This window comes from Abrus precatorius, unplaced genomic scaffold (assembly GCF_003935025.1).
Source record: "Abrus precatorius isolate BTA unplaced genomic scaffold, Abrus_2018 Scaffold3, whole genome shotgun sequence".
NCBI lineage: Eukaryota > Viridiplantae > Streptophyta > Magnoliopsida > Fabales > Fabaceae > Abrus > Abrus precatorius.
Genome location: NW_020874373.1, coordinates 12,986,628 through 13,002,764, shown reverse-complemented (window position 1 = coordinate 13,002,764; position 16,137 = coordinate 12,986,628). Strand labels below are relative to the sequence as shown.

The 16,137-nt window shown below is 34.1% G+C and overlaps 1 protein-coding gene across 6 annotated transcripts; it reads right to left on the bottom strand.

The window, feature by feature from the left end:
• Positions 1-304: 304 nt before the first annotated feature.
• On the bottom strand, positions 305-13,844 carry LOC113863315 (nascent polypeptide-associated complex subunit alpha-like protein 1). Of its 6 annotated transcripts, none has more exons than XM_027496852.1 (17): positions 13,658-13,844; positions 13,462-13,560; positions 12,350-12,476; positions 11,821-11,893; positions 11,557-11,710; positions 10,963-11,098; positions 10,627-10,873; positions 10,325-10,531; positions 10,118-10,243; positions 9,628-10,014; positions 9,444-9,548; positions 8,589-9,368; positions 7,878-8,019; positions 6,625-7,799; positions 5,638-5,847; positions 5,067-5,562; positions 3,520-4,706 (listed from the first exon to the last, which is right to left on the bottom strand). In XM_027496852.1, exons 1-17 carry the CDS (start codon positions 13,686-13,688, stop codon positions 4,270-4,272), a joined length of 4,932 nt encoding a protein of 1,643 aa, XP_027352653.1. In that variant the 5' UTR covers positions 13,689-13,844; the 3' UTR covers positions 3,520-4,269. The 6 variants fall into 6 exon arrangements, with proteins under 6 accessions (XP_027352656.1, XP_027352657.1, XP_027352658.1 ...); XM_027496853.1 differs by having other exon boundaries at positions 12,350-12,473; XM_027496854.1 differs by having other exon boundaries at positions 3,867-4,706; positions 5,079-5,562; positions 11,557-11,698.
• Positions 13,845-16,137: the final 2,293 nt, after the last annotated feature.

Genomic DNA, 16,137 nt, shown 5'->3' with positions numbered 1-16,137 from the left:
TATTTGTAAACCATATAACAATCAAACATTATCCTACTTAATAAAGTTAATTACATAACTTCTTAAATTCTGTTAAAAACTAAATTTTCAAAAATATTATTAATAAAATATCTCTTTTAATAACTTCTAAAATTTTTCTATTTTTCTTCTACTCATTTTTGTCAGACTAAAAATTGTTATCTACTTTTTATTGGTATCTACAAAAGTTTTCTCACCTAACTCACTCACTTTAAACAATTTTTAATTATCTTTTTCACTATTATAATAAATAATTATACTGTAATATATTAAAACTTTCCTTTCAACTTAAAAATAAATAACATCTTTATTAACTTTCTCATTATTCTACAAAATTAATTAAAAGTACCCGAACTTAAAATTTGTGATATAACATCATTTTAAATCCTAACTTTAAATGCATAATTCTCATCTTACATATGCTTATGCGAAAAACAACCATATCACAAATAAATACTGAAATTTTTCTCCCCTATAACTACCCAACTTGTATTCTGAATAATATCTAGATTAATCTCTCCATCATTTTGGAGAAACCAGTCCCAAGTTCCTGAACTTGTAATTAAGTAGTATCATATCATCTCAAATTTTAACTTCAACACATGATTCTCACCTTATTTGTAAACCATAAATATTGGATAACTGCTGATTATGACTGCCATTCTTGACATTAAACGTACATTTGTTGACAATGAGTCTATAGTCTTTTCCTTCTGTGCGGAAGATTGAACCGAGAAAATAGAAAGCAAAGGTAAGTATCCGCAAACCACTTTCAAACCAAAGAAGAGCAAAAATTTTGGTCAACAAAGAAAAATAGCTCCACATTGCAAATTCTAAAATTCTAGTAAATCTGATCATCAATTAGTTAGCTCCATAATGGCAGCAACAATGTCACCATTGGCAGCTTTGAGCGCTTTAACGGCTTTTGATCTTGACACACCAGCTTGAGTCATCACCAACTCTATATCCTTGTGATCTACACCAGTCTCGTCCACATCCTCATCATCTTGAGTAATACCAGAGGATTCTGGCTTCAATCCCACATTACTTACATTAGGGGCCTTGAACTGCTCTGCTGCCTGAGTTTGTAGCTGTGAGCTCAAGTCTTCAATCTTGGCTTCCCCAAATATAATGTATGTGTCAGACGTTGGGCTCTTGAAAACATCTGGTTTTGAGATGACGAACAGGATCTAAACAAACAAAAGTTCAAAAATTCAATTTTGACCAATACAAAAATGAGGCAATGAAAAAGGCAGTCAAAATAAATATATATGTCAAATGCTAACATTCTTGCTCTTCTTGACTGTCACACGACTGACACCTGTGACAGGTTTCATTCCAAGTTTAAGCATAGCCTTGCGACTCTTCTTTTCACTTCTGGTCTGTTTGGACCTACCAGATGCATCACCTTCTTGACCTGCAATAGAATACAAATTGCTCTGAGAGTGAGAATTGTATCCATTATAATAGCTTCAATTCAGGTACAAATAAATAAATAAGTAGTATTCGCTCAGTTTTACAGATCAGAGGCCCATTCACAACCTACATGCTTTTTCATTTTTATTCTAACACAAATTAAACTGGCATGATTTATCATAACACTCTACTCATTATCGGTAAAAAATTAAAATTTTTACACAAAAAAAAAAAATTGAACAAATGCGTGAAAGAATTATCGCCTTGTTAAAGAAGGCCCCAAAATTAAGACAATGAAATTGAAAAATGACCAAAATTTCCAAGAGCCAATGACTTGTTTTGAAAAAAATAAAATAGATCACTACTAGGAAAAAAGAAGAAGCTAGCCATATTAATCATATTGACCATATACAGACTGATGCTTCACACTAATCCCCACCAAATGATTGAAATGCTACTAAACATTTGCCAAACGCAAGAATGAAAATGGATATGTCATCCAGCCAACTTACCTTCAGCATTGTCATCTTTGTCATCATCCTCATCTTCATCATCGTCTTCCTCATCATCATCATCATCCTCAACTACAGGCTCATCATCCTACAAAAGATATTATTCAAAAGTTCAAAATACTAGAAAAAAATGCAAATTCTTGGCCATCAAATACGGAGTAAAAAAGTCGTTCTTCCTTAGTAATCATGAGAAAATACGTAGTTGTAATAATAACCTAAGGTTGTTAAGACTTTTCATCTACAAGTCAAAACCAAGTGTTCATTCTTTTTATGCTAAGTTGATCTCCTATCTCTGATTGAAAAATCACACACATCTTTTTCACATAAATTGCTAGAACATTCAAATCCACAGAAACCTTTTAACTAACAGCATAGAAAATGTTCAAATTTGAATCAATCAAAACCTCGTAATTTTCACCCTCCGGAATCTCAATTTTCCCAATACTAATCGAAGCAGTAGAGTTATACTAGTAGTAAGTCTAATTAACAATCAAGAGTCAGTCACTGAATTCGAAAAAGGTTGAGATCAAGCACAGCATGCAACTGTTTACAAATCCCTAAACATTGCACAGAATCAAACAATACTGAATTAATTTTAAATCCAATCCTAAACCACTTCAAAATGAAAATTAAAAGGGAAAAGAAAAAGGAGAGAATGAAGAAGTGGAATACATGGATCTTATGCTGTTCGAGGTGTTGGGCAAGAAGCTCTTCTTGGGTCACAGCAGTCATAGCGATTCTTCGGTGCTGTGTCACAGATGAATTCTGCTGCAGTGGGTACAACACGACCAACAACCTAAAACCCTAGAACTATGCTTTTGAATTTTATAGTTCCAATTCGGGTTGACCCGAATAGAACCCCGTTGCTACCGGTTCCCGTCCCTTTCTTTCAAAGGATGCGTCGTCTTACAATTCTTACCACGTGCCACGTCATATAAAAAAAAAGCCATTGTTCTCACGGGCGTCGTTCTTAGTTATTACACGTGGATATTCAATTTTCATGAAATTGCAATGTGATTTTTTCAATTCTGTGAAAAAGATGAGAGGAGACGAGATAATCAGTAAGGGATGATGATCAAAGTTCCGCTCATCAGAAATTTTGCCTAGCAAAGTCACAAGCTGGATTCTTTTTACTTTAGTATGATTATATTTATACTGATTATGTTATTTCAATTTTTTATTTATAACAAACATTATAAATTTATTTAATTTTAGATAGATGTCTTATTTAATCTATTGAACTTGTAACTCATTGATTCCATATCCTTAATGAGTTGATAACCAACAAGTTTATTAACATAACTCTTGTGTATATATTAGAATTTGTGTTCTTATTATATTCCAATCCTAATTAATCCTGTATTACAATAAACGTCCTACCTCGTAATTTTTTAAATAATTTTGCTAATTCCTAATATTTTTATTCAAAAACATATTAGAAATATCTCTTACCACATTTTAAACATGGGCAACACAATTTAACAAATTTTTAAAATGTTGAATCTCGATTAGAATCTCAAACATGATTAATGCTGAATGTAAAGTCAGGAACCACCTATAATAACTACCCTGCATTCAAGATATGGCACTAAAATTAGAGATAAAATCAGTAACTTCACCAAATGGAAACTCTCATGCGGTTAGAACTATCTGTTAGAAACCATTTCCATGAATTAGGACAGATAATTGCTCTTTTTCCAAATCAACCGCTGTTTGTTGGCTCCCATAGCCACTAATCATAACGCAAAGCCAGTTTTTCCTTCACAGGGTTAGTAATAATTAAGGAAACCACATGGTTAAAGTCATGAATTTAATCTGGAAATCCAGAATATTGATGTAGAAGCTGATGAAAGGGACATTTAAGATCGTGAAACATCTTTTTGTTTTCATTTGACTGGTCAATATCATTTATAATATGGACTCAATTTCTCCATTTGGTATCCCAGTATATGAAGTGAAAAAGTGTTATTATAAACGACTACTGCACCTTTCTGTTCGTTTGCTGGTGCATGAAATGTTGTCTTACTCAGCGAATGATGTGCTCCTGTAATCAATGTCCGATGAAATCCAAAGCATTACTTTCTTCATGTGTCGGAGCTGATGTGATTATGAACAAATGTGACGCTCTACATAGGACAAAACCCACTACCCACTCACGCAGGCATCCGTGTTCAACGAAACAGTCAGTATTCATTACATTCCAAAAGAAACTACCCAAATATTATCATCATTCATTTCAGGGGAAAAATACATTAGCCAAATATGACTACGTGATGAACCTACAGCCTGAGACTAAAGCTGAACAAAGTTATCCGAGGTCAATTCACCAACCACCAGAATTTCCAGACCATCCGTTCTCAGCTGCTTTCTTCGAGCCAGTTCCCCAGCCTGAGCTTCCATGTTCACCCCCATCACTTAGACCAGCACCACCACTTCCATGTCCCCAGCCACCATTGTCGCTGTTATTCGCTCCACTTCCCCAACCACTTCCACCCCAACCACCAGGAAATGCTTCCCTTCCAGGAGAATTTTGAACCTTGGCCCCTGGAAAATTGCTCAAACCATCATCTGCATCCTTTGTGGCAGAACCCCATCGGGAACCATGACCAGAGTCCTGCCTTTCATTATTGGAGTTGTGTCCTCTACTGCTGTGGTCATAAGAACCCCGACCCCGACCACGTCCCCGTCCACCCCCATATGGACGAGGAACTCCACTAGGATGTTCATCCCGATTCCCACTGTTTCTGTAATCACCCCGTCCTGTAGAACAAAAGAAACAAGCATAGCCAAAATTTTAGATAAAAAAGAATTGCCACGTCGCCACGTCTTACTGGGAAAATGACGATTTAAAGCAAGTAGTCAGATGACATATGAAACAGAGACATGGAGAACAGGAAGAACAAAAGAAAATGCAGGACGACTTATAATGAGCATGGATGCCTCCAAATTTAATAAGCAGCAGGTAGCTACCAAATTATATCCAAGGAAAAATAATTGAACTAAATTCATATGACCCAGCAAAGCTCCAAGCGCACATATTTTAGCCATACCTAAATATTTATTTTCTCAACACCCAACTATTTACTAGATGATTACATGAAAACTTATAAATTGATATACCTGTCCGGGAACCAGGAGTAGATGACCGATCCCTATCATAAGAGTGACTTCTCCAGCCACCCTCATTATTTGAACCCCCCCAGCCACTACCCCCAGATCCCCCTGATGAGCCACCAGCTGCAGGGCTTCGCATTGGTACCATAGCAGCAACAGATCTAATGGAGGGCGCCGAATCATGCTGGGGATCATCAATATGCCTCTGAAAATATGCCACAAGTCGGTCAATGTCCTCAAACATCTTTTTCCGGAACCTGAATCCTTTTGGGTAAAGCCCAATGTACTCATGGTGTGGATTTGTACTTCTAATGTAAGTTAATATGAATGTGCCAGGATGTTCATGGGAGATGCCAAAACTATAGACTATGCGCATAGGATACTCGGCCTTTTCCATCCTCAAAAATTCATCAACTTCTGCCTTTGTACCCTTTCGGAACTTGCGATAGTTTAGCATTGCCTTTAAGTGAGTCACCAATGGATCAACATAACGGTCCATAACCTAAGCAACAACAATAGGAGAAAGTATTTCAGATAGTCACAAAGAATGCATCAAGAAAATCAGGGGGTAACCTACCTCATCTAAGTCCTCAAAAGTGTCCTCTCCAATTTTTAGCGTCTTCCCAATCCTGAGTAAGCTTGTGATGTCCTTGTGCTCCTTCCCCCCTTCAACTATATCTTTGTGGGCATAAACTCCATCATGAATTTTAAGAGTTAAAGTAAGATATGAAGGTCCACGTGAACTAGGACGGATAATACTTTCTCCAGGATCTTTGTCAGATAAGAACTGCATCAAGATAGAGGAAAAGCTAAGCTTGCACCATATTAATTAATAAATATTCGCAAAAGGAAAAATCTAACTATTATATTTTCTTTCAACGACTAGTTGCTTAGAACATTGGGTTTTGAAGACCTTTGAAGACCAAGTCCTACCAAATTCCAAGTTCATCACACTGAGAACCCAAACAAATATTAAGAACTATCACTCCAATTGGTTTATTAGAATCTATGTATTAAGATTCAATTGCAAGGTATGGGACTTATGTTCCATATTGGATTGGAAGTGTGGGATTTCAGAGTAAGGATTATAAGGCTTTGAGCTCTCCAACTACAACAGCTAGATTTCTGGTGTGGTTGTCCAAAGGTTCTTATCACTTTGATATCTAAGCACGAAAAATCAAGATATTCATTATTTTGGTGAATATGACACCTTATTCTTCAAAACAAGCAGCAGCAAATAATGAATAGAATAAAATAACGAAATATTATTAGAGTCATAAAATATCCAGTTGATATTGCGTAGTGAGAGAGAAATTTCATAAATAGGTTGGAAGTGGTCATATCCAAACCAATTTTTCCAGCAACAATAACTTGACCAATTGAAGTCTAGAACTTAACTATCAAGAAAATAAATTTCTCATCACCAAGGATTCAACTCTAAGTTCTGTGGCATGTTGAGTTGTGCACACACGGAAAACTAAGACCATTTCACAACTTTGCAAAATTTTTACTCTAAAAAAATATTAAAACACAATATTTAACTTAAAAATACTTGATAACAAACCTCCATTGCTTCATCAGCAGTTATGTTCTGAAAGCGTGGATGAACAATCATCCTTGGCTTGAAATGCTTCTTTGCAAGCTCCTTTTCTTTCCGAGCTTTGTCATGTTCATTCTGCAAACAGCTCCGGTCTTCGTGGTAATATGGGTCAAGATCACGGTTATTCTGTAACCGATTACTTCTCATTTCACTATCCTTACAAACAAGGAAGACTTGATACCTATTCTTTTGGATTGACTTGATTTTACAAGTGAGCATGTCACCTTCATGTAGCCTATCAGATAATTCAATTACATCTCTCCAGTCATCTGTATAGTCTTCTTTCATGAGGATTCCAGTCATTCCAGATTCAAGCCCACATATTGCTTTCTGAGCTTGCACTCTGCGAACTGTGACTTGGACAATTTTGCCTTCAGCAAGGGTCTCCTCAGTCTCACCTGAAATCATATAGAATTCCTCATCCTGACTTGGTTCTTCATATTGCTTCCGCCAATCCTGAAAACCTTGAATCAATTCTCTTTTTATGTCATAGAAAGTCTGAATTTTGTTTTGACGTTTTTTCCCAGAAGCATATTCCTCAACGTCAAGGTTTTTCAAATAACTAGGTCGGTCTCTCACATGCTCAATGGCCATCTCCAGCGCATCATCATCATCATTTGCATCACCTGTGCCATCTTCTTCATACACATCTTTGGCCAACTCTTGTGCAAGAATATAAGATTCAGGATGAATTCTTGTATCATCCAGTAAATCGATAAATTGGCTGCTGCTAGCAGCTAACCCACTTCGCCGAACACGCAAGAAACCAACCGCATTGACAAACACCTTTTTACCAAGTTTATGCTCTGTTAAAAAGTCTTTGCGAGTAAAAATTGCACCAGCTCTTACCAGGGATCTCTGTAAGGATGCAGCCTTCCGTGGACCAAGCCCAGAAATAAATTGTAATGGAGCAAATAACCACTCATGACTAATTGCCAAATTAATGTCTAAGCCAACCTGATTGGTCACATCTACCATAACCTGCTCAACCATTGAAAATTTATCATCTGGATTGATAAAGCTTTCCAACGGGCTCAGTTTCCAAGACAATATTTCCCTTCTAAGTCCACATAATGTTGCAACCATCGCCAATGGGTTCTGGAGATATCGACCAAGAGAAACAGCCCGCCTCACTATACCTACCAAAGTAAGAAAAATAAGGTCTTATGCTGATTAATGAAAGAGAGGGAGCAGCAAACACCCAAAACAATATTTACCTTGTTGTGAAGGAAGTTGTTCAGAGGAAATTCGAGAATTTTCATAAAGACGGGGAAGAGATTCATCTCCATACACAATGCTGAGCCCATCCATTTCATGCCCAACATCTCTAGGGTTTTCCTCCACCATCTTAAAAATGACCTAATAAAAGTAGAACAAATCACAGATAAGACCCACCATAAAATAATAACGAGCCTTTTTTTCCCATTAGATGGAGAAGAACACATGAACCAAATGACTTATGTCTCCCATCATATGCAATTAAAATAAAACAATATGAATTGATGAATCCATCACTCAGGCAACATTACATCTTCATTGTAAGAATCATACATCAACAACTTACCCAGTAATAGGAGGTAAAGATGACTAATTTCATTGATCAATGGTTTTATAATTAACTCTTACTAACCCAATGATTCATTCCACAACAATGCAGAAGTTTTTTATGGTCCCAGTACAATGCTAAGGATATTGAAACAGTGTAAATGGAAAAATGTGGATTAAAAATAAACAGAACTACTAAGTGCATATTTGTTTGGAGGGAACAAAATGGGAATAGGAACAAGAATTGATCATTCCCATTTCCAAGTATGGTTAGGAGATCAGAAATAAATGGGAATAAGAATGGTATTACATTACAAAAGAAATGACTCCTCCATTACATTTCACCAAAATACAGGTGTAGACATAGAAACAAAAATGCAAACCTCATATATATCTTCCTTCAAACGAGTGCAAGACAAGTTAACTGCTCCTAAAACAACGACATGTGGTTGGTGATCAGTCATAAACTTCAACACACGTTCCTGGTCATTCTTCTTCCGTTGTTGGTCATTAACATTCTGTGACCTTAAAGTAAGGGACCCAATGTAAAGCACATCCAAAACTTCTCCTGATGAATCTAACATGACAAAAGTTGTTTGTGGCTTTCCAGGGCCCCAACAGCAGGCCATAACCCTAGGAGCAGCCTCATCATCTGAACCAAGATCATTTTCCTTCTGTTGATAAGGTCCCACAGAAACCTTATTCCACAAGGCTTTCCCATACTCCATAAGTAACCAACTCTTTGCTTTGCTTGCCAACACACCTCTTGCCTCTTTTTCCATCGAAGGTAAAAGAAATCGAAAAATTGCATCATGCAGTATCAACTTCCTCTGTTCATTCCACAGTTGGGCAGATCTGCTGACACTGTCACTAATATAATACTCATTGAATTGATCTATTAACTTATTAAGGTAATCTTCAGGCAGCTTAATAGTAACTTGAATGAGTTTCTCCTCCTCTGCCTTCTGTATAAGCAGCCATTGCACATCTTCAAATTTAGACAAAGGCTTCTCCCGCAGCCACTTCACCCCAGCAAACTGATGAAAAGAATCTATTGTTGTATTTCCATCAGCAGTAGGACAAGTAGACACTACAGCGTGGTCAAGAAAGTGGCTACGAACATGTTTCCTAATGCTAGGTTCACAACTTATCTCAACAGCTGCCTGAAACAAAATAACCAATTGGATCAAAAAATGGCTGCCTTATAATGATTATGAAAGAAAGTTACAGATACATACCATGTGCCTGGCACATTTAAGTACTTCTTCAGGAGTATCATACATAGCACATGTAAAGTTAGAAGCCATCTCCTCTGGTGTTTCTTTTGGATCTTCCAACTCATGCTAAAAAAGGAGAGATAGGGGGAAAAACCTTTAGTTTAGAGTCAAAACAAATAGCAGTTCCAAATCTAAGCATACTTACCAGCTCAACTAGAGAAAGACATAATCCAAGTTGCTCAGAACTACACCCAAATCTATTTGCAACCTCCCATAGACCTGCCTTACTGAAAGTGCTATACATTGACTTCCTTTTTGGCCTCTTGTATTGTCCTTCATCAACACCAGCTTCACCAGGTGGGAAATGCAAGTTGAACTTGGAGTCAACATCGTCAACCTCCCTCTCAGACTCCGCTTCCTTCAGTGATCTCATAACTGATTCAAACAATTGACGATTCAAGTTTAGTCTGGTTTCATCATAAACACGGCGGGACTCTTCTTCAAACCGTTTACTATAGTATGATTGCAGGGCACTCTTTCGCTTCTGAAGAAGCAACCACTTATTGTCCAAGTCGTGAAGAGCCCAAAGTACCTAAACAATGCACAATGAATCCATTAGGAGAATTTTAGTTACGTTATAAATAACAAACAGAACAAGTAACAAATAATAATTACCAAAATCAATGTTAACAGACCTTGTGCCATTTCAGAGTAGGTGTCTTGTTATTCTTATCCCAATTCTCATCGCCAGATTCAGGTTGCTCTAGGTCTTTCAATAAGCTTAAGCACTCCTCCTTCCGATACATTGCAATAAAAGGAATCTACAAGACAAATAATCAAGATTAGGAAAATGAAGATAAAACTAACAGAAGCAAAACTCAAGGATCAAATAATATACTGACATCTAATTTTTGCACATGGTGCAGTTCCAAAAATCTGATAATATCATCCTTGTCAATTGGTAGGTCCTTTTCATTATTTTGGGAGCTTGGGACCTTCTTGCAAATCCAAGGGACTGCTCCATTTACAAGTTGATTAACTATCCACTGACTCTCTTCATCTATACTACTTCCATCCAATGGAGGAGAACCAGTACTCTCTTCTGATATCTACAAGAAAAACAATAAAAAAACAGTTCATCTTACAAGAAATCACTTGAGTAATCAGGAAATTTTGCACTATGTCCACAGAGATCTCAGAAGACCTGCATTCTCTCTGGAATATCAAGCTCCCTAATCCGGTCATCCTTCTCTGTCATATACTTCTCAGAAAGTACAATAGGCTCAAATTCATCTTCAAGTCTAGTCTCTCTAAATTCACTCATTTCTAGGTTTTTCTGACGATTCAAAATCAACTCATCTGGATCACCAAATAATTCTTGAGCTTCTTGTAAAGCTGAGGAAGATACTCCTGGAGCCTGCCTAGTTTTCTTTTTCTTCAGCTTCCTCTGCCTATATAGAATTGCAATAAGCCAGTTACAGATCATTAGACCAAATAATAAATTCTTAATAATAAAAAATAAGGACATAATTTAAAATACCTCATAGGAGCTCCATTCTCATCAACTTCTTCTTCATCGACAATGAAGTCAGCCATTTCATCATCTTCTCCAATGTCAGCATCTTCCTCCTCCTCTCCTTGCTCCTCCTCTTCAACAGTGTCATCAAGTGGAGCTGCTGGAATTGGCAAAAGGCAAAGTATGCAAGTGTTTAGTTATTGGTGCACGTATATGCAAAAATTCCTTCAGCATACAACATGGCATTCCGCACAGGATTGTTAGAATTCATTAGGTTGACTAAAATGTCAAAAATCAACATTTATACCCCCAAAAACTGTCGGAACACAAATACTATTTATATCTTGTACATATAATTATACAATTTTGTCCTCATTAACATCTAATTAATAACATTAGGAAACAACTTCAACACTATTTTAGTAACTTCACATTCAAAATACACTACATTGTTTGAAGTAAACTCTTTCTTACAAAATTATTTTTCAGACTGTTTCCAAGACCGAAATTCATTTTCCAAAAGGATATATCTAAAATGCATTCGGTTCAAAAAGTAATTTTCCATTGAGTACTGTCCATGAAAAACCAGAAACATAAACTACCACAACCAGAGCATACCTTCATCATCACCAAATAAACTGCGTTTAAGCTTCTCCTCAGCAGTTCGCCCAACTTTACCACTTCCAACAAACTCCTCCTCATCTGATAACCCAGAGGGCTCCTCCTCAGTATCCCTCCGGCCTTTTTTCAACCGCTTGAACTTTTTGCTCTCCTGATGAGTTATAAAGAATTAGTTAATAAAATTTGTATATAATGCATAGCATTTACCCACTAAAAGCCAATATTAATAAGAAATTAAAAATATATGCAAAAATTCAAAACCTTTCGTCTATGAATATTGATATTATTGTCTTCCAGCAATTCATAATCATCTTCATCAAGGACATACTCCTCCCTAAAATAGTTAGAATAAATCCATCAAATATTCATTGATATTTGAAACCCAAATGAAGTACGGACAGAAGCACACAACCATTTTTTTTTTCAATCCTATATCTACCTTCCCCTAAAGGCACAGGAAGAAACAGAACCAAGGGACAGCACAGAAAGAAAAAAAAGGGCAGAAGGCAGCACATGTGCATTACTAAACTTTCAAAAAAAATGGAACAGACTTATAAATCATTCAAAAAGCACTTAAATAGTTTCACAAGAGGAAAACCTATAAGCTAGTGAAACAAGAGTAATTGTTAAGTAGCAAGTACACGTATGATATAAACATATACAAATTCTTTTAAAATAAAAGAAAATATTTATATGCCATCAAACATTCTGATTTCTTCTCTATACATATAAATTCATCAACTTCAACCACAAGTATGAATAAAAAAGCACATAAAGGATAAGAATTGACTTTTTCTTCCTCTTTTTCTTCTTTTGTCGCTCCTCGTCACTGTCTGCTCTCTCTTCTTCATCCTGCTCCTCTTCATCCTCGATGTCATCCACTATAAATCCGTCATTTTCATATTCATCCTGGCCTTCTGTAGCGAGGAGGGAAAGAAAAAGAGTATCAGCAACAATAAGATGGCATTAGATAAAGCCTATGAAGGGATAATCCTATTGACATTATTAGCTCCAGCCAGTAAGACACCATCTGAAAGATCCAATATATATAATATGCAAAAACAATATAAAAAATATCAAGAACAAAATATTGAAAGATAAAGATGCTAAACTCTCAACCAACAAATACGTTACAGTGCAAGAGGGACCAAACAGTGAAATGCTCACATCATTTAAACAAAACAGACAAACAAACAATACTAGAATAAAAAATCACTCTCTAAATGGGAACCACAAAACAGCAACCAGAAGACTTTCTACCTCAGCTCATATAAGCATTTTCCCCGACCCAATACAACTTTGAACATTGAAGAAAGTGAGAGAAGCTCACATGCAATTGCCATTAAATCTTTTACACAACAGAAAGAGAAAGAGGGATTTATAAATCACTAGGCTAACCAGAATTTCAAGCTTTCTCTTAACGTCAGACAACGAATAAAGATGTAACAATCCACTCTCATTTCCCACAAATTCCCACCGGCCAAGCAGATTTTTGCACGGTACACATATCTTAGTTTCACATTCCACAGCCGGATGACATAACTCGTCCTAAGAAAATCCCAAAGTAGGCATACCTATACTTTTTAATTTTAGTTTCCATCATGAAAAAGCCATCAAGAACGCAAATTTGTTTATTTCGTTTCCAAAATTACATCATCAACCTTAAAACGAGAACCTTTCTTCATTTACCACAAGCAACAGCTCATACCAACACCAAACAGTGCAATATAAGCAAACCCTAATTCAAGGTCGAAACCCTACTGTTCTAACCTCTCCCCCCCCCCCCAACAACGTCACCACCACTGAAGAGATTTGCAAACAAAAAAAAAAAGATATAAAAAAATAATAATAACTTCCAAACAGCGCAAAGTTTAGAAAATTCGAACAAATCAAAGTCCATACCCTCTTCTTCATCCTCGTCTTCGTTGTCCATATCGCGACCCTCTTCCATTTCATCCCCGTCAACGGGTTCTCTCTCTTCCTCGTCGAGTTCGACGTCATCTGCACGCATTGAAGAACCAAAGGAACCGCAAATGTGAGGAACTTCGAACGGGAAAAGAAAAATGCGAAGAGGAATAGGGAAGTTTCTAGGGTTCACCTTCTTCGTCTGAGATTACGCCTTTGGGCATGATTGGGGAGCGAGAGATTAGCTACGAAACGCAACGAACTTGCAAAAACGACACGGATATAGATAGATGGAACGGAACAGTTGTGGAATGCGAATCAGAAGAAGCGAAAGGAAAGAGTTGAGTTTGGAAGTGAAGAATGGACGATGAGAGGACGGTGTAAGGCGTTTGTTCATTTATAATTTTATATTTAATTTTAGTTTATTGTTTTGTCTGTATAAAAAATAAAACATTTTAGTAAATATATTGTAATTTTTAATATATATTTTTAAATAATTAATAAAATTATTTAAATTAATATTATTTAAATTTAAATAAAATTTAAAATAATTTATATAATGTTATTTCCAATAAAATAATCACTTAGTTTATTTTTTGCAAGATTAATTTTGTATAATTTTAAGGTTTTTTTTTCAAAACTTACAATAAGCTTTTTATTGTTTTTTATATATACTATTTTTAATAATTTTTTATTAAATACAATTTATTATTGACATTCTTAACTTTATATAGTTATTAACGTAAAATTTTTATATATAATTAATTTTAATAAATTTTTCTTAATTATAATTTAAATTTTTAAAATATATTAAAATATTATAATCAATTTTGATAAATTTTTATTAAATATAATTCATAGTTATTTATTGTTTTTATTTTTAATATATATCAACGTCAATTTTGATAATATTTGTGATTAATATTATATATGAATCTAAACATTTTAAAATTTTTAATAAATTTTAATTAAACTCAATTTATTACTAATTTGTTATTCTATTTTTAATATACACTATCATTCATTCTATCGTGAAAATTATATGAAACTTTAATTATTCAAAAATTTAATAAGCATAAATTTTGTTGTAAATATATATAATAATAAGTAAGTATAGTCAATTTTATATATATTAGTTTATATATTTTAATTAAATTTAATCATAAAAATATTTTATGAGTACTATAAAGATAATCAAAATTTAATAATATTAATTTTATTAATTATATTTTATTTATTATCAGTATATTTAAAAAAATTTAAGAAATATATTTATAATATGAAATTTTATTATTTATCATATTTAATTTTTAAATATATTTATAAATATTTTTATTTATAAATTTTAAAATATGACATATATGATTAGTCAACTCTATGATATAATTTTAATTTTTAAGAAGTATATTTATAACATGAAATTTTATTATTTTTTGTATTTAATTTTTAAATATTTTTATAAATATTTTTATCTACAAATTTTAAAATATGAAATATATAATATGTCAACTCCAAGATATAATTTTATATAATTTATAAATGCATAAATTAGGTAATTTTAGGTAATAACTTAGACATTTTTCTTGTTAAGTATTTGAATTTTTTGATTCAATTCTTTCTAAACTTAAAATTTTCAAAATTATTTGTATATTTAAGGTGAAGAATACAAATTTAAGTATTTTGATTCACTTTTAATATATTTTGTAATTAGAATCAAAAGAGAAACATCACACAGAGTTGAAGAAATTTATAGAATTAAGTAAGAAGCACAAAAAGTATGAAGTTTGAAGGCAATGGAGCTTTGATGGTCTCTCGCGTTAAAAATTTGCATTGAGAATTCATTTTTGAAGAATGTGTGATTCTGTGCTTCTCTAACTACAGCGAGACATTTGTCGTTGTAGTGTCTTGTTTCGTTGAAGCGAGACATAGGTCACTGCAACAAAAAGAAAACAGAATAACCTAATTTTTACTTACAGTTCTCACTACAACAAGAGTACGGTGCTGTAGCGAAAGAAACTTCGTTGTATAAAAGGAGACTTTTGTGTTTCAAAAAGGGTACTGGTCCATTTCAAGATTTTGAGACAGGGGAGCGGCAAAGAGCTTAGAAATAGAGTGAGAACACTCATTTTCTCATGTTTTATATCGTTTGTACCTCTTTTCTTAATGTTATAGTTATAATGAGTAGCTAATACTCTTGTGGAATTGAATGTAAATCTTCAAACTTGATATATTCTCAACAATTTATATAAATATAAACATTTCTTCTTTATTTCTATTGATTTGGTAATTTCAATCTGTGTTTAATGTTTGAATCTGTTTAACTGATAGTTTCTTGAGCTCAAATATAAGTTATATTTGGGAAGGTATAACTTAGATACAAATCTAATTTATATTACTCAGTAACTGGTCACTTTAGAAATAGATTTTGAGTTATTAATTACTTTTAAATCCCAATTTTAATGCTGGATAGTTTAAGAAATTACCTTAAAAGTATATTTTCAAGAAATTGAGATATATAATTTTTGTATTTTGCATCAATATCAATGAAAATTATTGTTGTGTTTATCAATGAATTACTAAAATACAGTGAGAGATAGATGAAATTCAATCATAGTTTTTCTAATTTGACTTTTATCACATCTTACATCATTGTCTTACATTATAATTTTTACT

Coding starts and splice junctions, on each gene's coding strand:
- LOC113863315 (XM_027496852.1), bottom strand. CDS start 13,688: ATGCCCAAAGGCGTAATCTCAGACGAAGAAG. Junction 11,099..11,556: donor TTTATTTGGTGATGATGAAG/GTATGCTCTGGT, acceptor TGCCAATTCCAG/CAGCTCCACTTGATGACACT. Junction 10,015..10,117: donor CTACTCTGAAATGGCACAAG/GTCTGTTAACAT, acceptor TGCATTGTTTAG/GTACTTTGGGCTCTTCACGA.